We start from the raw sequence: 23,883 nt of genomic DNA on the forward strand, positions 1-23,883 counted from the left end.
GAAGCAGCCGTGTTCCTTCAATTCCAGCCGTGTGTGCGAGTGTCGCCCGGGGCTGTTCTGCAGGATGAACGTCACCAACAGCTGCAGCCGCTGCCAGCCCCACTCTGCCTGCAGGCCTGGCTTTGGGGTCAAACTCAGGGGTAGGAATTCCCACTGCCCACTTCACCTTTCTTGCTCCAGGCCTGGACCTGATGTGTTTTATTTGCTCAGTCCTCAGTCAGTATTTTTATTCAGGCACCTCAACAAATGATGTCACTTGTGAAGAGTGTCCTCCCGGGACCTTCTCTGACCAAAACTCCAGCACTGACATCTGCAAACCMCACAAAAAGTAGGTCCATGCTTCTTTTATCGGGACTGATGAATTAATTGAAATTAATAAAGGATGAAATAGGATATGCCAYTTCTGGTGCAAAGCATGCCAATTCATCCCAGGAGCCAGGGAATAGCTTTGGGCTCACATGCAGAGGTTAGAAAGCCTCTCTTTGTACCTGTTGCACAGCTCAGGGCTGGAGGAAGGAGGGAAAGAAGGAATCCTGCTTGCCTGGTTTTAGTTTTTAGTTTTAAGCTGTTTTTAGTTTGCTAAGTGCAGTGGAATTGTACACCTGTGTCAGTAGCAGCTTTGCATCCAGGCCAAGAATTAATGCCACCGGGGTGAGAAAAAGGTTGGTGACTTTGACACTGAAAGCAATAACTGCAGGTGGTACAAAAATGACCAAAGGGATGTTTTGTCACATGGAAAACACTCACACCTTGTAGCATGGCAGTGACAGCTGCTCTCTCTCATTCCCAGTTGTGCCAAGCTGAACAAAGTAACGCTAAGAAAAGGAAATGCCACACACGATGGAGTTTGCCTGGACCAGCTGCCCATCTACCTCACCCCAAGCACTCTGTCCATGAGATTCAGCCATGAAACGAATAACTCTGACCTGAGGAGGTTGAAGGAGAGCCTGGTGACYTTTGCTAGTGGTGACTTTTTAAGTGTTGCAACAACTGAAAATCCCAGTTCAACCCCTGAGGAGAAAGCTCAGGCTGGCACTTCTCCCACCCAAGCCAAGGGAGAGACAACAGGAGGTAACAAATACCCAGCATTTACTCTTTCTAGCATGTTTTATTTGAATTATCTTAGGTAAACACAATTTTTATGTGAGAACTTCCTGCAAATCCCCTCTGAATTGTGAAATAATGTTTATTATCCTATGTTCAAACACACAGATCTGCTCAGAGTCCCCCTCTGCCTTTTCTCAGCCTGTCCTGTGCTCCCTCTCTGTGCTGTAGGTGTTGTGCTTTGGGCAGTGGTTCTCTCTGTGGCTGTGCTTCTTGGGGGAATGCTGATATTTTGGAAATGGAAGCTTTGCAAGATGCGGATGCTCATCCTCAGAAGAAAACGTGAGTTTTTCAAGCTGTGACACGTGATGTGATGTGCTGTTTGATCTGCCAGGGTGTGCCAAATGGGAATTCAAATATCCCCACATTTTGTGGAACTCATTGGGGAAGAGAGCATTCTCTACAGGCCAGAGAAGGGTTTAAGGGAAGGATGTTGGAGAACATGAAGGATGGAAGCAGCTGGGAATTTGTGGAGGAAGTGGGTGGGTGACATACAGATGGGGAAAGAGTAACCAGCTGCTTCTGCTCTCAGCTCAGACACAAACATTAAAATATACCTGAAGCGTTGTGTGATTATTTTTTGGTCCTGGGAGCAGGGTTGGGCTTTGAGCATGAGAGGAAGGGTGATTTTTACAGATACTGACTCTGCACAGCTTTGCCTGGGGTGACACGTGGGGTGTGCCTGYGAAACCACATTCCCTCTTCTAGAAAGCAGCATGGGCACCTTGTAGGTTGGTTGTAAACCTGTGGGTGTGGTGAAGCTGTTGGAGCCTGCAGGCTCCAGGATGAGTTTGACTAAATGAAAAGTTTCTTTTATCAGCACATCTGCAYGCAGTCATCGCACAAAAATACGCGCTCAAATCTCAAGGTGAGTGACTGATGGGTCAGCAGCAGTGTCATCCTTATGCCTGAAGAATGAGTGGATAGCTTAACATGGGATTTTATTTTATAGAAATTTAATTTAGTTTTATAGAATTTTAATTTTTAATTTAATTTTAATAGGGGAAGTTTTTGATGTTACATGTGTGTCTGTGCTGCCATGCAGAGAGGTCAGTCCTGTTCCTCCTGTGCAGGCAGGGGACACGCTGGGTGTGACCCGGTGCCACCAGATGGCACTTTGTTCCCACGGTAGCTGAAGGRTTGGGTGATGTGTCAGTGCAGGAAAAAGCTTGACTGATTTCTGGGTAGTCAAATATGGGAGATATGTTCAGAAAAAAGGCAGTGTTAGCCACAGCAGCTTGTCCAGATCCCATAATGTGCAAACACTTTACCAATTTAGCTGATCCCCTCTCAGCACTTCCATTGACAGATCTATTCTCTGTTCTGTCAGATTCTCCTCATCACCACACATCAGAACTTTTTATACCCATTCGTTCAAGAATACAGTTTAAAGCCTCTTGAGTGCAGCTTAATTTTCCCAAAATGGATTTTTTTTCTCCCTCAGTTGCCATACATAATAGAAAGTGTTTCTGTGCAGCATTACAGAGCTGATGCTCTGAAAATAAATGTGGTTTCACATCAGGGTGGAATGAGACAGAAGGTCTGAGCCAATTTGCCTTCATGGTGCTACAGAATGTTGTACACTCCCTCCTTCCCACTGCTCTTCTTCCTCAGAGTTCTCTGGGATCATTAATGAAATTAAACATAAAATCCCACCCCCTTAATAATCATCTGACCATGAACTGACCCTACTTGTTAATCCAGTAGAAAGTTATTGATTTTTCTTTTTTAAATAAGCTTTTCTTGTGCTTATCCAGACAGTTTCATCAGTTCATTGTTTCATAAGGTGAACACCAGTTGTGGAGTGGGGAGAGTGATGCAAAAGGCTTTGGGGACAGCAGGATCTCACAGTCCTGGCAGCAATTGTTGCTGGTTCATCTCAGGAGTGTCATTTTAGTGTTACCTCAGTTTTGAGAAAACCATTGTGAAGTGGAGTGGTTGAGGAAGAAGATTGCTGGGTGATCTTTCAGAGCATATATCAACATTCTTGTGATTGTACCAATTTTCTTCTGATAATGTTTCTACTTTCTATTGCAGGTTCTGATCTAGTGAACAAATGTGCAGTAAGTRTGAACAATATTCCAAAACAGATCACTTTCCATGCCAAAGTAAATAATGTTRTTTTCAAATGTCCTGTCCAAAAAGTGCCAACCTTTTAGTTTGGACTTTCCTCCACAAAACAGTCATTTAGGTGGGGTGAGATATATGAGGACTTGATACTTTAATGTCTTGGGCTGRGTTTAATGTGCTGTTAAATAATGGGATGCTGCCAGTCTTGCTTGTGAGGGAGTGTTTGGTTTGATGTTAAGCCATTCATTCCAAGGGACAAGGTCTGAAATGAGAGCATGAAAACACCTTCTCTTCCTTCTGGGAGAACTTTGGGTGTCAGTCCCAGTTTATCTGTGTGCTCCAGGCACCCAGATGGGATCTGCACTCTTCTGTGTCCCTCCACATCCCCTCCCTCTGCAGGATTTGGCCTGGCTGTGGTGTGGGTACAGAGGRGGTTTGGTTTATCATTCCTTCAGTGCAGTTTGCAGATGAACAGGACAAACATCACTCAATATGGCAACAACAGAAAGCAGTTCCTCAGCTGCTGAAATCATCACAGCTTGGTTTGATTACCCTTCTGTCAGTGAAATTACAGCCACTCCTCATTTTATTGTGCTTGTTATCTTTAAATGTGCAGATTTAAACCACTCTTTAAACTGCTCCTTTATTTTTTTATTTGTTTTTAAATGAGTTTGCTTTTAAATGTGGTAATGTTGTGCATCCACACACACAATATACTACTTTTTCCAATCACTCTGGTTGCAGTCAGCTATYATAATTGTCATTGCTAATTCCTGAAGTGTGAGTAGCTTCAACTCTTGCCTATATGGTGAGTCAGACATGGGCAAGGGTTTTAAACTGCACATTTCAAAATATTTTTTTTTCTTTCCCAACCTTGTGGAAGCAGAAAAAGATCAGAACCACCAGAAAATTAAGAGGCAGGACCTTTAACTTCTCTCAGATTCTGGCTTCTCTTTTAAACAACTGTTTGTGATTAATTCTTCTTGTAATAGGTAGTCTGAGCTACTTTCTTCCACCCGAGATTCTGCTGAGGCAATTATTTTTTGAAGTTAAATCAGTTCAACCTCTGGTTTGTTCTGTTCTTCCACAGGAACAYGATAGGTCTTTGCAAAGTCTAAGAGGTAGCTAAAACATAATTTCTTCAGTGGAAATAAGGTATATTCCTGAAAATATAATGAGGAATCTCTGTATTTAGCTTACAAACATTATTTTGAAATATGGCCTTAAGTCATTCAGGAGCCTAGATCAAAGTTCTTATACCTGTTAGCACTTTGGAATGTTTCACTCCCTGTGACAGAGGGAAGAATATTCTGTTATTCTGTCTGTCACAGGAGGATTCTGTAGAGCTATTGCAGTGTTTTTACACTCACCCCATTTCTGCTCTCCTGTTTGTATTGACAGAAGATCATCCTGACCACTGAGAGCAGGCCAGAAGAGGAGAAGTTAATTGACAGAACCCTCCCTGTGGAAACCAACAATAATTTGATGTGCAGCACAGACAAAGCCCGGAGCCCTCATCGGAGTGTGACTGATGTGACACTGAGCAGTGGCAGTGCCCCAGAGTGCCCTGTGGATTCTCGAGTCAGAGACCACACAAAYAACAGAATTGGTGAGTCTTGAAATATTTTTTTTTCCTTTTCTCTTGTTCTTTTTTCAAAATTTCAAACATGACACATRCTGTCATTCCAAGTTTGCTAGTAAGCTGCAAAGTGTCCAAATCTCCTAACAAAGATTGGGCTGAATCTCCCACACATAAATCTTTGACACACATAAATCTATTCATATGAATATAACACCTCCTTTTTCATGTTTGCCTTAGTCATTATGAATTTGACAGAAAATTCCCTTCTTCCTCCTTTTCATTCTAAAAGATGTAAATTTTACAGAAGAAATTGGAATATGTCAGCTGGAAAGTGATGCCTGTAATACTGAATGAGAATTGCACTTAGCTATCATTTTCTTCTCTGGTTTCATAATAATTGCCTTGAAATGTGTCTCCCATGTATTTCCATGAAGTCTTTGACCATGGCACAGGGTGGGAGATAAAGTCAGGCAAGGAGCTCGTTCACGGGGAGGAGAATTGTTACCTAAGACCACATCTGCATGAGACACGATGGCAGTGCCTCCAAACCCAATTCAGAGGTTATTTCAAGGTGTTATGTTTCAATAACTGACCTTTCCTCACTAAATGCCATTTCTGTTTTTACTGAGAGTGRTGGATTGGGATGAATGTGATGATTTGATTTACCATATCCAAATATCTCCAAGCAATTGTGACCTACAGTGTCTGTTGTGAAGCATCTTCTGAATTGAGTGTAGTGGTGCAAGCCATTGAAAAGGCCCAATTTACCTTACTGTGAAGGAGTAGGACAACAAGTTGCACCCAAGATTCAAGTCTACCCCAGAAAATTTTGTAGTTTATTCTCAGCTAGGAAGAAACGAATTTCTTTGCTCACTGTAAGACCCCGGAAATTCTGTACAGGGCTGATCCTTACCTTGATCCTTACCAAAACCACATTTTAATTGGTGCTGTTTCTTGAAACAGCAAGAGCATAAACATTGGATTCTCCATTTCTAGATTCCAATTAATTGTTTCTTCYAACAGATTCTTGTGAATATCTTCTGCCTGTTCTGCTTTGTCTTTCTTCTGCAGTCCCACCTCTAGCTCAGTGGCTTCATCCCATGGAAGCCCAATCTACTTCATCTGAAATTCCTAGAGCCCCAGTAAAAATATTCTATGAAAAGGAGCCATCTCTGGGGTGACAGTGACTGTTCACCACACTCAGCAATACCTTTTTTCCTTCCTCAGAGAAACTCTACATCATGAAGGCYGACACGGTTATCGTGGGCTCCGTTTCAGAAGTGCCCAGTGGCAAGAACTGTGCTGTCAGAGGATGTGAAAGCAACACTGATACCCAGGAAAGCGTGGAAGAGGAGCTGGAAATGCACTACCCAGAGCAGGAGACAGAGTCGTGTCCAGGGARTGATGTAATGGTTCCTGTGGAAGAGGAGGGGAAGGAATTTCACCACCCCACCACTGCCACTGAGAAGTGACAACCCACAGAGACAGTGGGGGAAACTACAGAATCACCCAGTGTGACACTAAGGCTGAATTTATGACAAGGGAGGCAAACACACTGTGCTTTAGGATATTGGGAAACTCAGGGAAAACATTGAAACACATTCAGGGCTGGAACCTATTTCATCTAATGGAGGAGAGGATCATCCAAACCATTGGCCTTCATAGCTGACATCAAATATTTCTCTTTCCTCATCTCCCAGTATCATACTGGAAACAAATTTGAATCAAACTGCATCATTTAGAGGACATCTGGATGTCAGCTGAGGTTTCACAGCTTGCTTTTTCTGTGTGAAGGAATGGATTGAAATCTGTCTGGTTACTTCTATTAGCTGTGAAAATTCTGGCCAGCATTCTGAGTCAAGCTTGAGACTCAGCTGTGTTTCTTATATTGTTTYTATTCCAATACATCCAATTTTATTATATATTTTGCAACACCTGATATTTTAATTTTTCTCAACTCCTGATTGAAAATGGCAATGATTTCAGTTTTCTCTAATAGGAACATAATTCTCAAGTTTGTGGACTTCATGTTTCATGAGGAAATAGGATCAAAAGGTGCCACACAGGCTCTAAAAACAAAAGGCCAAGAAAACTAATTGAAGTCCACTGTACTTTAGGCTGCTCTTTCTAGGTTTTTAAGTCTGATTCTTGTTTTTGACTACATCAAATCATTAGTAAGTGTACAAAACAGCCTCTTCTGATGGAAGCCAAACTAGCTGAACATTTGGCTATTGGATGAACTATGTGGAGCCTGTGAAAAGAGTTTCTTTTCTTCTTTTTCTGAAGAAAAAAAACCAACTATTTTTCTACAAAAAAAAAAAGGACTGAAATAGAGGCACAGCAGTTATTTCCTATAACATTGTTAATATCTACTTGTTTTAGAATTGTTCGTAATCATCAGGGTGACACTGATTTGCATATCCTTTAAAAACAAACCTTTTTGGTGGCCAACTGACATATATTCTGCTATTTTTAAATCTTTCATGCTGCTTGTTCAAGAGCTGCAGATGTAATAGTGCTGACTGTACTTTTGCACAGGACAATGGAAAATGAGCAGTATGACAAAGTGTGTCTTAACAACAAAAAAAAAAGGAACCACAAAACCCATTACTTGCTTTGTAGTTTTGCTCTGGTCAGAGCACAGTAATAACAGTGGTGGCAGCTGCAGTGACTTSTGTCTTAGAGCACACAAAAAGAACATAAGGGCATAAAAAACCTTTTTGGGCCAGACAGGAGTTTGAGCCCAACATTTCAYCCCTGACAATCACAGTAAGGGATTAGTTAGGAAGGCAATATCTGCTGTTTGCATTGATCATAGTTCTGCAGTGACAGCTGGCACTGGATGTCAAAGAGTTGGACTCAGCCTTTGTTATTCTCTCATATCACAATTATTTTTTCTTCTCTCTTTTGAATTTCCAAGGACAATCTCCCTCCATAAGCACCTGTGACAACTGATTACAGATATCATGCACTRTGTAAAGGACTTCTAGCACTTTTAAACTAGCCTCTACTTCAAGTGAATGTCACTAGTTCTTGCCTTACAGAAGTCAGTGAGTTGCTTTTTTTTTTTGCAACCAAGTTGCTTTTGTGATTCTTGATTGCATCTCAGCTTTGATTGAACTCAGCCTCCAAGATGAGTTCCCATCTTTTCATATTACTCATGTAATACTCACATTACTCAAGTTTGATGCTCCACTGCCTTGGTCAATTTAGTTGACCTCTTCCACATCTACTTTAACTTCACTACATACTTAATTTTAGAGAACACCAACATGTGAATTCACAAACTGAATAACCACATTTATGGCTGTGATTGTTCAGGGCTGTTCTGCAATGACTGTAATTGTGTACTTCCACTCTGTATATTAATTAATCTTTTTTACTGGAACAGCATTCTAAAAGAACCATATGCATTGTAACCTGCTGGATGTGTTATAGTTGGTTGGTTTAATAATGCTGGCAACCTCTGAATTAAAAATTACRTGGATTTTAAGCCAAGGCCACACTTTTCCTGTTTGATACGTGAATGTTTCCTTGTTGACAACTTCAGTACATATATCAGTCTCAGAAGAAATATTTTTGCAAGAAAGCAATCTGAAGATCACAGAGCTCTTCGTGGATTAAAGTTTTACCCAGGAGTGGGGCTGAATTTATGCTGAAGTCCTGGCTGTGTGTGGCACACGAGTGAGTGGAATGGTGAGTATTWATGGATATTGGAATGCTGCAATAGATATTAATGGATATCGTGCTGCGGGCCGAAKGAGCCGGACTCTGCTGATCCAACTCGGTGTGTTCTATGAACGGGGCTGAAGAGACACTGCACAAACACCGAGATATCCGGGCGGTGGGGGCTGCTCGGCCGGGTTCGGGGCGGTGCCCCGGACCGGACCCACCCTGGGGCCGCTCCCGCTCCGCCCCGCGGCGAGCTCGGCGGCGATGGGGCCGCGATGGGCGCTGCTGCCGGGGCTGATCCCGGGGCTGATCCCGGCATTGATCCCGGGGCTGATCCCGGTCCTGATCCCGGCATTGATCCCGGGGTTGATCCGAGCCGCGGCCGGGCGGGTGAGCGGGGCCGGGCGGGGGGCGCTGCTCTGGGGCGGTGGGCAAACGGCAACGGGGCAAATGCTAGCGGGGCAAAAAACCGGCACCGGGGCAAACAAACGGCAATGGGGCAAACAAACGGCAACGGGGCAAAAAAACGGCAATGGGGCAAATGCTAGCGGGGCAAGCAAACGGCAATGGGGCAAAAAAACGGTAACGGGGCAAACACCAGCGGGCATCGCCTGATGCTGCCGCGCTGCGTCTCACTGCTGTGGGTGCGGTCCGCTTGTCGCCTTGTCCGCCCCTTGTCTCCCGACCCTTGTCACCTGTCCCTTGTCGCCTGTCCCTTGTCACCTGTCCCTCTCTTGTTACCTCTCAGGCTTGCGCTGAATTCGCTGTGATCTTCACAGCAACTTCAAGTCCCGCTCGTAAATCTTTAAAGCTCAGCCTGTGCCCTTGGTCTGTATCGTTGTTATTTGATTAATTTCATCATTTTCACCACTGAAAATCATGGGTTTTCATGGGAAATAGGTTGATCTAGCGGGCTTGTTTGAATGTTTGTAAAAACTGTGGTGAGTGTCGTGGAAAGTGCAGAGCATAAACCCGCATCTATCTTACATTGTTCACACAGGAAGAACTTGTTGTGCTCCGTTCGTTGTCTAGAGCTCTTCCCTATTTAAATAGAAAAGCCTTTCAATTTGCAGTGAAGTTCTGATGTTGTGCAGCTGTTACTGTTCCCCTTCATGGCAGCTGTGGCTGTCCTGTTCCACATCCAGCTGTAGCTCTATTTGGTGCTGAGGGTTTGTAAATGTATCAGCCAAAGATCTCATTGGGATGTTTGCCTTTGGCTCTGTGTTTTCTGTGCTACTGTTTTGATAGCACTTTTCTGTCTGATTTTAAAATGTCCAGGAGTGTGAAGATAAATATGGAGATGCTGCTGAGATGTAGGTCACTCTGTTCTCATGGGTTATCAATGTTAGTTCATGTTTATTTAATCATAGGAATTTAGGCTGGATAAGACAAAGGTTCAGTGAAACCAGGTGAGGATGTCRGAATGCAKAGTGAACCTGGAATTACACAATGGTCTTTTAGGGAGTACTGGGTGTTAGAATGAGCTGTTAATACATTAAAATAATTATTTTAACCATTTTGCATTAGTTTTTAATTCAGCATTGGTTTTAAGGTGAGAGTGTTTTGAGCCTGATTTACTGTGTGGATAGTGTAAAGTGGAGAGAAAAGAGAGAGTCTCAGAATTATTGCAGAACTTATCACCAGAATTTAAGYGTCAAGTTTAGCCATGCTTCATGCTGAACAAGGGGCTTCAGTTTAAAGGAATTAGCTCTCCTCTCACTGTAAACATGGCTGAAACATGGTGATGGAAACAATGACAGAAACTTTCAGCRTCACTTTTGCACTGTGACAAAATAAGAAAAAGCCTCTATGTAAGCTAGAAAAGCAGATACAGTAGTTTCTGAAATACCACATCTGCTACAGAGCTGGAAAATAACATKACTGTTATATCAATTTTTAACAGTRATTTGTTAAAGGAAACTTRCTTTATTTTTGAGGGAGACAAACTGGCAAAGCAATAGTTCTTGAGTCACACTACTTGTTTTTTTCTCATTCATCTGAAATTCTCAAAGGTCCCAGCCTCAGTCCCTATGCAGTTAGACACAAGAACTGAACATTATTTTTGCCATTTTGAACAATTGAGTCACCAGAGTTATCAAAAATAGCCTGAAGTTTCCAAACAGAAGAGCTGGTGAAATGTGTATGCTTTCCCAAATACATATATAATAAAATATACATCGTCTTCCTACAAACTTGGACTTCTATAATTTTTACATGTTGTGAACAGCTTCCATATTCTGTGCATCCTCCTGCTTTCTCATTCTGGGAAGATGTTTTCATATTTCACTCTGCTGGTGAGTGGCAATGAAGTAGAATTCCTGGCAGTAAGCAAAGAAACGTTGTTTTCTCAGGGAAGGGGGATGTGGAGCTGTAAATCTGTTAGGATGTGGCTGAGCAAGGACTTCTGCTTTACAGAAGTACAATATAGGATGGGAGAATAATTCATATAATGGACCATAATCTTTGAGAGAAATGTGCAGCAAAGCAGCTTTGAAAGAAATTCTATAGTTTGAGTATAGTTGGTACAGCCTGATCCAACTCCAGCTGCTTTAGGGGATGCTCTCCTCTGTTAACTAAACTTCAACAGAATTATTTTTGTAAATGACAAGTTTAAATATTTTAGACAGAATTCTGTTTTTCTTGTCTTCAGTAGGTCTGGTAACTCAGCAAACAGTGTCTCTGTACCTCAAGCCCTTTCCATGGAAACAGATTTWACAACAGAGGCCTCAGTGACTTCATTGTGGTTTTAAATGTGCAAAGAACATTGCACACAGATGTAGTTCCTCTTCTSTTCCTCTGACTGACAGCTGAAGTTTGAAGGCAAATGTGTGAAAAAGAGACCAATAGAAATGTAGACATGTGAATTAGGATTAAAATGTGTGCTTAAATATCTTTGTATAAATGGCCTTGAGTGAAAATGAATGTTATGTGAATAGATTYATATATATTCATCCATTGCATTAACATGTTCTATTTTTATTATTTAAGACATTTAAATTTAATTATACATACAGTCCTTTCAGTTGATGTGCAGATTGCTGTTAGCCCACCCCTCTCCAGRGACAAATTAAGTCACCTTAATGGTCTCTGTAGTGCAAATGGGAAAATGATCCAAACAATGCAGAAACTCCTGAGAGTCTGGAGTCACTGACTTCGTGTTTGTAACTTCTTAGGCACTGTTTAATGCAGAGGCATTGCAAAAATCTCCTTGGTGAGTTATGAAGTCAGACAAGCATCGTTTACCCATTTCTAAGCCAAAATGTATTGCTTAATTTGATGTGCATAGMGCTAGACTAAATTTAATGTTTAAGAATGTTAGCACCTCTACTGATAGATGAGGCATTTTACTACTACTTGGACCTGTCAAATTAAACAAAGTCTTCCAAAGTCTTAATTTGGTCCATATAAATTTCTTTTAAATCCRCTGCCATTAGACACTGCTACCTAAACTGAGAAGCTCCAAGGCTGTAATACAAAATGTGCAGCATCAGGTCAGTTTTTCTTTACATAACCAGCTGGTAGAACATTGAATCACAGAAAAAAAACAGAGGATAAAATAAAGACTTGTGAGAGATACAARTATTAGCAAAATGCAAAAACTGTGAAATAGAATCTGGCCTCTACTTATCAGTTTTTCAGTCCAAAGCAGCCAATGGATCTGGATGCCAGTCAGAMATGTTATATGGCTCAACTTGGACTTTAGGATTGGTGACTTTGCTACAAAATTTGGGTCTTGTAGCAAAGAAATCCAGTAGTGTTCTGCAGCTAGTAAAAGGCCTGCACTTGCTCTGACATTTGACAGCTTTGATTGAACTCATTTATGTTGGGAGTAGCTACTAAATGAATTGCATCCTTCCAGAGCAAACCAGGAGGAGCTCGAGTGTGTCTTTGTGTGTGCAAATTGTAGCTAGGCCAGTCAAAAGTCCCTTTTAGTTTCCCATAATGTTTTTGGAGGACAGTTGGGAAGAAATTGTCAGTTTTAAGTCACTGAGAGCCAAAGGTCATCAGATAAATTTTCAGGGAGATTGTATCAGACAGCAGAGAGATCCTTCAGAGCACAACTTCAGAGAAACAGGTGTGAACCCAGCAACCGACAGGTTTTCCTGTGTCTGTRGCTCACAGGGCAGGATTTACAACAGACAGTGAAGAGCATGAGATAAGTTTGTTTTTTTTTTTTGCCAGAAAACCTCATCAGTAGGATAATTTGTGATGTGGTTTATTGTATTTCTCCTTTTTTTTCTCCATGTCTGCTCTTGCAGTGAAGTTTTATATTTTGAAAAGGCTCTTGAAAACTTGTTTAAATGAAGTTGGTCATAGTGACTATGAAAATGGGATGACACTTGATCTTTTCTCTTTTAGTAAAAAAGTAACTTCAGTGGAAAATGCTTTTGACAAGAGCAGAGCCCTTTTCTCCTTCATCAGATTTTTAGTGTCAGCTCAGTTTGCAAACAGGATGATTTATCATTGTCCATCCTATGATATCTAAACTCAAGACTTTTCTCTGCCTTCACRTTCCCAGAAAAGGGTTTTTTTGACAGTGACCATTGAGTAGTTTGGCAAAATACTGTTTCTGATCACAGCTAAAGAAAAGGTAGAATATTTCAATGAGCTGCATAAGAAAATGATTAATTCCCTTTAAGCAATTGTCGAGGGTGGAAACCTTAGTCTCCTTTGCCAGGAATGTGAAGACACAATAGATATTCAGTATGTTTTTGTGTAAGGAGGAAGGATATTTTCATTATCACTCTCCCAAGAGCTGGTTCCTGTTTTGATTTCTCCTTTCAGTAATGATTCCTCTGTGMGTAGATTATGCATGGAGCAATCTCTCCAGACTGCAGAAAGCTGAGCAGTGTCACATCATTTTTAAAGAGCACCTTTCTGGTCTAACAGGAAACTCCTACGCTTGTCTTACCTAACAGGAGGYTTCTTTTAAGTGAGTGTTATTTTACCTTTGAAAATTGTCGCCAAGTCGTCAAATAATTTGACACTTGTTCATCGAAACCATTGAGCTGTGCTGATCAGTGTGAGGTGAAATTGGGCACTCAGTATTTCATGATTGCCTCTAATGCATTTACCCTGCACGTTGGCACCTTCTGCAAAGGTGCTGCTTCTCASAAGCAGCAGTGCAATTTCTGGAGACATCATTTTCAAAACATCAAGGCCTTTCCCTCTCAGGAAGGAATCACAGAGTATCTGGAAAGATAAAAGCCTTTTATCCTTTCCTTTGGAAAGACTGACTGAAGTTTTTGAGTCACTTTGCAGTAAATGTTTCTCCCACGAACCCACAGGTAGGAATTTAGGTTTCTCTGGTGTTTGTCAGATGTTKTTTGAGCCATGGCAGCTGAGGATGAGGCACTCAGCCCTTTGCTTTGGGGGATGCAGCAGTGACCAGGGTGATGCTAATCCCTGAAACTTGGAGACATCACTTTGTTCATGGTGGTGGATCTTTGTAAAACAAAGGAGCCTCAAAACAGTCACAAGCAGCTCCTGAGCCCTGCAGCCTCTTGGCATCTGCTGTGCTTTGTTTCATTGGGGCTACACGGAAAGGAAAGTGCTAGTAATTGCACTAATCTTTAGGTATTTGTCTCTTTTGGGTCTCAAATTTGGGGTCAGAATGGATTCGTGACTCATGACTTCCCTTTGATTTCTTCTAGGAATATTCATTGCCGTATACACCACAGTCTGCACAATGCAACGATCCCAGCACTGAATTCTATGATGAAGAACTGAATAAATGCTGCAGCCAATGCCCTCCAGGTAGGTTACAACTCAAACTACTTTACACAGACAAATTCACTCCATTTTCAGATGGTCATTGTGTATTCTGATTACTTACACATCTAAAGTACATCAGATATTTGCTATTGTAATGCGTCCTTCCTCAAAGAAAATGTAACACTGTAACTGCAAAATCCATCAGAATTGGAATTCTACAAGGTTAACATGGCTGGGGCTTACCAGGAGGTGGATTCTRAGCTCACGTAAGCAGAGCTCCTGCATCAGGTTTTCATTAAAGTAATTAAAGTGATTTTAGTCAACATTGGAGGGGGAGCAACAGCTCACTAAAGGAATTACAAAAATCAGGCAACAGACCCAAGCCCAGTAATAACAAATACATTGTAAAAAGGGCATAAAGTAAAGCTTTGTTTCTGTACTATGCTAATATCACTTAGATAAGGGGCTTTCCATTGGACAGCTAAATCTATCATTGCTCATTAAGGGAGTTTTGTTGTGTTTTACTGTAAATCAGACACTGCAGAGCTCTGTCAGACTGGGWCAGGACTGCAGACACTGTCTGCTCTGAGCTGCCATGTCTTACACTCCAGGGCTGGTTATTAGTGGCCTTTTGGAAGCAAAAGTCATTGTGGATTTTGGGGTTGGGTTTTTTTTGGGGCGTAGTAATGTTCTTTTGAGAGATTTTTGTAGTACAATTTTTGCAACAAGTTGTAAATATATTATTATATTAGATACAGCAAATGAAACTGCCTTTTTCCCTCATTACATGCTGAGCAAAGAAAATTTGTGTCCACAAATGCTGAGTTTCTGCCAGATCCGGAAATTTAAACAGGAAGTCAGTATTTGCTGAAACAGCTGAAGTTTCTGAATTAACTGAAATTGTCTAGATAGATCTGTCAAACTTCCTTTGTTCATGACGGATGAAAATGATAATTCATAGGTAAAACTTTTCTGTTGTGTTATGTGCTGCTCAGTACTAAATCAGCCTAAATCATCAGCAGGATGTGAGATACAGAGTTTAAAGCTTCAAGGAAGTACAGGGAAAAATAAAGTCTTTGGACATAATTCATATGGCTCATTTCCAGGGCCTCTTCTTTTGAAAAACAGATTCTCCAGGCAGATCCAAATTTTTTTTTCAGTGTTATTTCTGCTTTGAGTATGTTTTCCAGGGTATTTCTGTAAAGGATATGAGACATTGACTTTTATCTTTCTCCTTTCACTCRAAAGGGAAATGGCAACTGAGGTGTTTTCCTTTCTCCAAAATGAATTTGTTGGAGCTCATATTTACTGTTCCCACCACTAAACTCTGTTGGTGGTGAGAAGCTTTGGAGAAACTACCTTGATAGCTTTTGACTTTGTCTGAAATGCCAGGAGTTTCAGAAAGTCCCTRCTTGGCTCTGTTAGGGCTGGCTGGAGAGGTGAGGGAGAAAGAGTGAGCTCGTGTTCCTTTCCTATTGGCAAGGGGTGAAGTTYTAATTCAGGTCTGTTTGTGATGTTTCTCGATTTTGCCCTCTCTGCTCACTGCCTGTAAAGGCAACAAGGGCCTCACCCAGGCACTTCATTCTGGCACATGCCTGATTTTGGGTGTGAAAAACCTCCCCGTGCCCACCAGGAATCAGCTGCTGTGAAAGTRAAATGTTCGGTTTATTTATTGTGGTAGCTGCCCCTGAGTATGTGCTGAGGGGTTTTGTTCAGGATTGAGGCAATAATGTTTTGAATGTGGCTGGAATTCAAAAAATCCAGTTTTCCTAAACTGAGTGTAGGAAAAGAGGTCAAACACTGGTGGACATAAATCAGACCTTCCCCGTAGAGACATTCWGTCCTCCTTTACATCAGTAAAGATGCTGTAAGATCCCAATCTGATAGGGTCAGTGAAGGCAAAGGGCTGTACAGCTAAGAATGAAAATTCCCAGTGATCTTTTCCAGTGAGATGCTTTCTCTGTTTGGGTTATTTTTCTTTTAATAGGTCAATATAGGACAGGGAGCTGCAGTCACACCGTGGACACCAAATGCAGCCCCTGCAGACCCAAAACRTACACAGCGATCTGGAATCGCTCTCCACAGTGCTTTGCCTGCTCACCACCCTGCAGGAAAGGTAGGCTTGGGTTAGTATTGAGGCTTGCTCAAGGGCTGGGCTTGGTTTAACCTTGTCTTTTCTTCCTAAGAAAACTAGGAGATTTTGCCAATCACTTGAACAGTCCTCATGCTTTTGGAACGCATAAGATTTGGGGATAAGAACAAAGGAAAAAGTCTTGCAGGGAGTCCTGGCTTTCTTTTTAAGTCCTAAAAATGGGAGATCAATATTATATTATTGAAGACTAAGGTACTACATCACTAAAATTATTCCAAATGCCATCAGTAGAATAAGTTCCTTCTTATAATGTCCAATCAAGGTCAGGTCTTAAGATCTCTGACCTGGACATGGGTAAATGGATAATTACATTTACATTCTCATTTTGTCTGCTGAAGTGGAGACAGCAAAGATGGGTTGTGACATTCCTATCTTAATTTTATTCATTTTGCAAAGCAGCCATCAGTGGGAGCGCACTGGTTGTGTTCACTGAAGCAGCTTAAMAGAAGATAAGGTAGAACATTGTACCAACACCTACCTGTACTTTGGGCTAATAGATCATTAACAAACAGCATTAACAAACTCAGTCAGGCTGTTCTCCATCATTTCTTATAGAAACTGCTGTAGAACATTGTACACTTGATTCACTGAGAAGTAAGTTTAAGGATATAGTCTAAGTTGAAAGGTATCATCTAAATAGATAATCTTACAAAGATAAGATAGATAATCTTACAGATAACAGATAATCTTACAAAGATAAAATAGATAATCTTACAGACAATAGATAATCTTACAAAGCTGGATAATTACAATATGAAAATGTCTGTAGTAAAATCTCCAAACACTTTAAATACAGTTACACGATCTGCACAGACTCAAAATCTCGATATGGCCCCCAGTTACTGCAGTGGTGAGCACACAGGCATATTTGGGGTTATGATAAATATAACACCACTGCAGGTACAGAGTTTTAAGTTTACTCTACAGATGTAAATTTCTTCTTGCCTAGAAAGAGAAACTGTAGATATTGGAGCATTTGCTTTCTGGCTCTGTGCAAGCCCAAAACTTGTGGTATCACCAGTAACATCACCTCATGCTCACTCGAACTATTGCAGGCTATGATTTTAAATGTTGCCACTGACATCTTGCTTTATTCTTGTTCTAAAACCAGGGCTTGTACAGAATCAAACATGCACGAGGTCCCAGGACAGGATCTGTAGCTGCCCACCCCACAAGTACTGCGTTTCCAAACTGGACGAGTACTGCGAGGTGTGTAGAGCRCACAAAAAATGCGGCAAAGGTTATCGAGTTTCCAGAAGAGGTAATTTAATTTTGAACACTCTGCTTACTGAACATTTACTCTGCCCTAATTCCCTACAGTTGTGCATTCTTTTTAGGGTTTAATTTTACATTCTGAGCAAGTAGGCATTAACCAGAGTAACAGTATTCTCCAGGTGTATCCAAAGGGACAACATGTTGCAATCTCTTAGTGTCATACATCATAAGGTTCCCAATCCAATTTAATCTTCCTTTGTTTTGCTCTACTGTGTGATTTATTCTGTAAAAGTGACTGAGACTCAAGACCACTTAATTACTCCTTAAATCCTTGAAACAAGGCTTCAGGTGGCATTTTGAGTACTGTAAATAATGATGACCTCATGCTGTCCTGCAGGATTTATCTGGTTTTATTAGTTGATTGAAATCGCCACTCTGATAATCTGTCTCAAGATGATAAATAATTTTCAAAAATTCAAAACATTAATTTTTAAAAAAAAATTGGGAATTATTTGCGAAGATGCAGAACTCAAGAGTATGGTAGTCAGTCAGTCAGGGAGCAGTGAAATAGCTCATGCTTTATCTGCAGCACCACATTGAACCTTTTGGTGGGCTTTTAATCTTTGAAAGAGATTGGCTGTTAAGGGCACCAAACTAAAAGCTGRTTAATCTCTTTGGCTTGRGTGSTTCAAGTGAGTATCTTCTGTGACARTTGCAGGSTGTATTTTTGCACTGYCTCTGSATCACTGCCAGGATCTCCTGCAGACCTTGATTATTCATTCTTGCTCCTCACCAGATGAGTAACTGCAGTTTTCCTCTTTGTTTAAAGGGACAGACAGCACAGACACGGAATGCAAACCTTGTCCTCCTGGCACATTTTCCCCCGAGGAATCCTACAACACCAGCTGCATACCCCACACCATGTGAGCCAGTGTTCTGTCCAACAGCAGCCTTAACTTTGCAGGGGTTTTTAATTTTCCTAATTTCTCTTTCTGTCTCTTGCAGCTGTAAATCAGTGGCTGTTCCTGGGAGCAGCARGAATGACACTGTTTGCAGTGACTCAGGAACAGCCACAGTTCTGCCTCACAACATTTTGAACCWACTCCTGAACCAAAGCTCAGCTTCCCACAAACCTGAAATAATAACTCARCCTGTCATATTAAACTCTGTACCTGACCTGTCCCACATCACTGGTGAGCTTTAACTCATTTAAAGCCACTTTTGTCTGCCCAGGAACCAAGTTTATATTTAGTTCTCTGTTTCTTTCCAAGACCAGCCACCTATACCCAAACAGAACCTCAAAATAGTTCAATTCAATTAATTCAATGTGTCACTGCTTGTAGTGAGATCCCCTTTTACATCTGCCCTATCCCAGTGCATTCTACAGTCCTTGTAAATCTGGAAATCTTTCTAAAAAAACTCCAAACTAGATTATATAAGCCATTTCCAGATTATACAAGGCATTAGACATTTCCAGAGAGTTGCTGCTATAGCTTGTAGGAAAAGTCATATCTTAGATTCTGGACTGAGGCAAACCTGACCTGGTGAGAGATCTTTGGAGCCTTCTGTCAGCCTTTCCTGAGACAGGAGGTCCTGACAGCACTCCCAGGTGTGGATGTGTTGTGTTCTGTTCACAGCCCATCCAGAAGGTTGAGGTGTTTAGGAGCATTCTGAACTACCTGGCCTTGTATGTGACAGACCCTTGCTTGCCCAGAGAAATACCTTTTGTGACCAAAGCCAAAAGTCTGTCCTCACTTTTCAGGAGAGGAGAATTCAATTTGATGAAGTGGTGGTGACTGAAGTGAGACCTTGGTATCTGACAGCTCAGACATCAAATGTGAATGTCAGACATACACAATACTTGTGAATTTAGCTTTTGTAGCCGTGGACAAGAACTACAAAACTAATTAGATCCCTTGTTAGATCAGTTTGCTAAATAATTTCTCCTTTGTATTTGTTTTCAGGAGCAGTAGCAGGGCCATTGTTATTGGTCTTGATAATTGGTATTTTGGGATATTGCTTAATCTCCAAAAAGAAAGGTAAGATTCATGAAGTGAAAACAAGAAAATCTGCAAAAACTGGGAATTGTCACCTTATTTCCCATTGACYTGAGCTTGGTGGTTGACTGAAGTTGTGTCTTAGAAGATGCCAGCTCTCTTCAAGTCTGTCTTGTTCCTCAGATTTTAGATAATTGTCTAAACACACAACAGCCTTGTGGAGCTGGACAATTGTGCAATAGTTGTGCTTCTACTGAAGCTGGTTAAATATTTGGTACTTATCATTTAAATATTAGACATTTCCAGGTATTATAATTAAACAGACATGACTATGATTTATGGTCATCAATACCCATTCTCACTGGCACTATACAAGAAAAATTACAAATTCCTTCAGATGCTTCTCTTTGCTTCCTGGCTTAATTAAAGTCACAAAATTACCACAATATAGCTTTCAATGTTTTCAAACTGTGTATAATAAATGTACATTTGGAGTTTATTCCAGAAGCAGGGGATCACTCAGCCTAGTTTAGGGTGCAGCTGGGACAGGTTTGGGTGCTGATGAACTGCCTTTGCTCACTTGCAGCCCTTGTCTACTCTGCACCAGCTACAGAAGGAGATTTGGTGAGTGTCCTCTCTTCCCATCTCTTTCATTTCTTTAGAAGTTATACAGAAATCATTCACTCACACTTAATTACAGATAAAACTGCACAGCAGAAAGMAAACTGGAGTGAGAATGGGGTGGTTGGGTCCCCATGCCAGGGTGCAAGATGTACCTTATGTAGCCACATAATGTCCTATCCTCACTTTACATGAGGCTTAGAACAGCAGTAAAACACGGTGGGGTTCAGAAAAGCAGGTTTTACAGCCTTTGGTCCCTAATCAGAGTAGTGCTGCGGGTGCCTTCAGGAGATGGGTTCRTTTTGTTGAGCCCCTAATGAGCTTTTAGGAATTTTACTTACACTCATCACTATGCAAATTAAAATAATAATAGAATGTTTTGGGCTGGAAAGGACCTTAACGCTCCTCTAGTTCCAATCATCACGGGTTTCTTTAGCTSCCAAAATACTGACCAGTATTTCTTAGTTAGTTGGGTTTTTTTGAAAGATTAACATTTCACATTTCTCTGCAAATGTTGCCACCTTTTCCCCCTCCAAAAAAATAGTGTGCCAAAAAAGTGAGAGATACAGACTTGCAGAACTCCAGGAGTTCTGAACAGGAGCATCTCTTGGAAACTTCTGGGTCCAGCAGTAGCATCCTGAATAATCCAACTGGATCTGCAAGCATCAGTGTAATAAGCCAAAGGAATGATGTAAAGAAAAATCCAGAAGGATTTCAGCAGCAACATTYACCTCCAGAAGGTTCTAAACTCCACAGTGAAGACAGACACAGCTCTGCAAGTTCAGGTAGGAATGATTCTGAATGATCCAGAACCTTTTTGGAAATTTGATTATCAATTACAAGTCTTTTTAGCAGAAGTTTAAATGGTGGGAAAAAACATATGAGTCCTGTTCAGCAGAGAGAAAATTTAGTAACTTTTGMAAAGAGAAAGTGATTGTTTTATGTTGTCATCCTGAGACAGTAAAGAGAGAATTTTCTCAGTGGAGAAACAGGTATTTAGGGARTAGGGGATCAGGTGGTTGGCTTTTACCTGTGAGTGGGAGTAGGAGCCAAAGGGAGCAGTAACAAAAGAACATTRTCATAAGCATTGGAAATGACAACAGATGGGCACGGAATCCAGGGCTCTGCATTAATTTTGGTAGCTTTATTATTTTTTAGTGATATGTAGATTTTATGGTACCARTAAAACCCACTAAAATACTACAGAACCAACTCTACCATCTTGATGAAACTGAGTGACACAAAAAGATATTTAATAGCTATTTTAACTRTAAGTCAAAGAGCTGGATAAAAAAATCCAACTGTCCTGTTCTGGGCTCATTCTTCCTTGTTTAATGTGTTTTGTGTTTATTTGACAGAACATTCTGGTAGCGGAGGAACACAGGTGAATGTGACGTGTATTGTTAAAGTTTGTAGCCCAGACTGCAGCTCCCAGTGCCCTGAGCAAAACAGTTCAGCTAGCAGGGATTATGGAAATACTCCCTCTTATTTCCCCACAGGGGAAGAAACTCCCCTTTCAAAAGAAGAAAATGCCTTGAAAARCGAAACTGAAATTCATATTGCAGTGGAAAATGAGGACAATTTACTTCAAGACTTACTTCCAGAAGAAAATAAGGTTCCTCTGGGTATTCAAGATGCTGGGATGAAAACCAGTTAAAGGAAATTACAGATCAATGCTGATTGACTGATAAAATTAATCGAACAATGCTTGTTTYATAAAACAATCAYTATGGTAAATGTAGCTTTCTTAYAGAGATTTGAAATTTCAGATGAATATGGACACTGATGCTTTCAAAGTTTTAMGTCTCTTCAGTCACTTTGCAGTTTAAAAGAAAAAACATTCAAATTTTTTAAAACGGAATGGCAAACTCTTCCTTTTCTTCTGTGATACCCTAAAAAGACCTTTAAGAGACTTGAAAAAGAACTTTTTTTGAACTTTATGCCATTAATTTTTCTCCTGAGACTTCTTGTGATGATTATTTGGGTTTAGGTGTACCACGTGTCAAGAACATCACTGTAACCAGCACTTCTAAGGGACTAGAGTTAAATTATCATYCTTTCCATGCTCAGGAATCATCCATTTCATGTGAATTTTAAAGCTATTGTATCCAATTTCCTATTCCCTAYCTTCATTGTCATACTTTCCCTCATCCTCCTGGATATTTCTTTTATTATTACAGTYTGTTTTCTCACATGATCAGACCAAATTCCTGAAGTACATATGGGACATCGGGAAGTGACATCTTGTGCACAAGCTTTTTTTACAACTAAAAAGACAACTGCTATGTTTAAACAAGAGCATTTCATTGCCTGTACATAGTTCAGTTTGTTTTAGAAGAGAACCTAGACCGAACTGTTGCTATCTTGGAGTAGGAAGTAAATTCCTTTTGTTGACAACTCTAGAGTTTGACACCTCTGTGTCCTGGCTGATGTAACATTTTCCCAATTGATCTGACCTCATTTTTGAGGTTAACCATAAATACAAAATATTCTCCCCGTGTTCAGTGACAATTAGAGCAAATCCCTGTGATTATCTTTGCCAGATAGCTCACTGCTCTCAGGGCAAAGGTGCTCGACATGGCAGAGCATCATCTGTAATAAATAAAATTGACTCAAACCTCAGAACCTGAAAATCCTGTTCTCCTTCACTGCTTGATGACGCTGGAGCTCCAACCACATCTTACAGAAAATTAGTGGAGGTTGTCCTTGAATGAAGTGGAAGCCAATATTGAATTTTGGAAGCCAATATTTAGGAACCCACTTCCCATCATTGTATTTTACTTCTGTGACTTAACTGACAATTGTGGTGGCTGTGTTCAACCAGACTCTGCAATCCAGAGTCTGAATCCCATGGAAGTGAAGTCATGCAGTGACACATAACTCTTGTCTTACAACATAAAACCACTGCTGGACTAGATGATCACTGCACTTCCCTTCCCACTGACCTGTCCTCATCTACCTCAAGAYAGACACAGTGCTTATTTCTGAGGCCTGAGATGTAAAACAATCTTTTGGAATAACATTTATTCTATTGCCACAGAAGAGTATTCAGATTATGAAAATACAAATGTTAAGCTTATTGCTTAATTGCTGATATTATTTCTGGAACGAAGAATTGACAAACAGGTCTGTAGTTCTACCATGAAGAAATTTTTACAAATGCATATTAAACTAACACTTGAAGGTAGTTTTCAGAAAAGACTTTGAAAGTGGGCATATTGAAACAACTATAGAACTGAATGATTTGGACAAGAACCTTATTTTCACAGCACTTTGAACTTCTAGCACTGTAATATTTTTGTCTACCAATTCTTTCTGTGTCACCTTCCACAACTGGGGCCATACTGAAGCAGCAAGGGAAGATTCTTGACGACGTTTAAAAACATTAAAAATGAGGATCCTGTTACAGTAATTTACTGAATTTTCAAATTAAGGAGTTGTCATAGGGGGAAATTCCAAGTTTTTTTATACTTAAGTAGGAAAAACGAGCTTGCATTTGCTCATAGAGTTAAAGAAAAAAAAAAAAAAAGTACATGTATTCTTAAGTTTCCTGAGCTCTTCATTAAACAAAATTCTGCTTTCTACCGTGGCTCTCTCACCGCACAGGTYGTGTATCGCASCTYRCCAAGCGCGGTCCGTGMGGYTGTTRCTGAGGGGCCGATGCTCTGAGGGGCGGGCGCGGGCCGCGGGCGCTGCGCCGCTCCCAAACCCGCCCGGTTTGCGCCCATTTCCGCGGGCGGTGGCGGCGCCGGGGC

At 40.9% G+C, this 23,883-nt stretch overlaps 2 protein-coding genes across 2 annotated transcripts in view; both read left to right on the forward strand.

Moving 5' to 3' along the window:
* The window catches only part of TNFRSF8 (TNF receptor superfamily member 8), a 17,266-nt gene extending 8,819 nt beyond the window's left edge, over positions 1 to 8,447 (forward strand). The window contains exons 4-11 of the mRNA XM_057382861.1: positions 1 to 140; positions 235 to 328; positions 791 to 1,071; positions 1,276 to 1,386; positions 1,925 to 1,972; positions 3,142 to 3,167; positions 4,576 to 4,783; positions 5,984 to 8,447. The exon at positions 1 to 140 is cut by the window's left edge and continues 17 nt beyond it. Coding sequence (XP_057238844.1) covers positions 1 to 140; positions 235 to 328; positions 791 to 1,071; positions 1,276 to 1,386; positions 1,925 to 1,972; positions 3,142 to 3,167; positions 4,576 to 4,783; positions 5,984 to 6,228 — 1,153 coding nt within the window. The 3' untranslated portion in view covers positions 6,229 to 8,447. The remainder of the gene's footprint in view (positions 141 to 234; positions 329 to 790; positions 1,072 to 1,275; positions 1,387 to 1,924; positions 1,973 to 3,141; positions 3,168 to 4,575; positions 4,784 to 5,983) is intronic.
* Positions 8,448 to 8,674: 227 nt separating this feature from the next.
* On the forward strand, positions 8,675 to 23,616 carry TNFRSF1B (TNF receptor superfamily member 1B). The gene is given in 10 exon segments (XM_057382859.1): positions 8,675 to 8,818; positions 14,083 to 14,185; positions 16,131 to 16,259; positions 17,407 to 17,556; positions 18,340 to 18,433; positions 18,516 to 18,703; positions 19,475 to 19,549; positions 20,094 to 20,130; positions 20,648 to 20,913; positions 21,487 to 23,616. Coding segments are annotated over 10 exon segments (1,467 nt in total). The 5' UTR covers positions 8,675 to 8,692; the 3' UTR covers positions 21,786 to 23,616.
* Positions 23,617 to 23,883: the final 267 nt, after the last annotated feature.

Source organism: Malurus melanocephalus, unplaced genomic scaffold, assembly GCF_030028575.1.
Source record: "Malurus melanocephalus ecotype Western Australia unplaced genomic scaffold, MMel_1.1 scaffold_590, whole genome shotgun sequence".
NCBI classification, from domain to species: Eukaryota; Metazoa; Chordata; class Aves; order Passeriformes; family Maluridae; genus Malurus; species Malurus melanocephalus.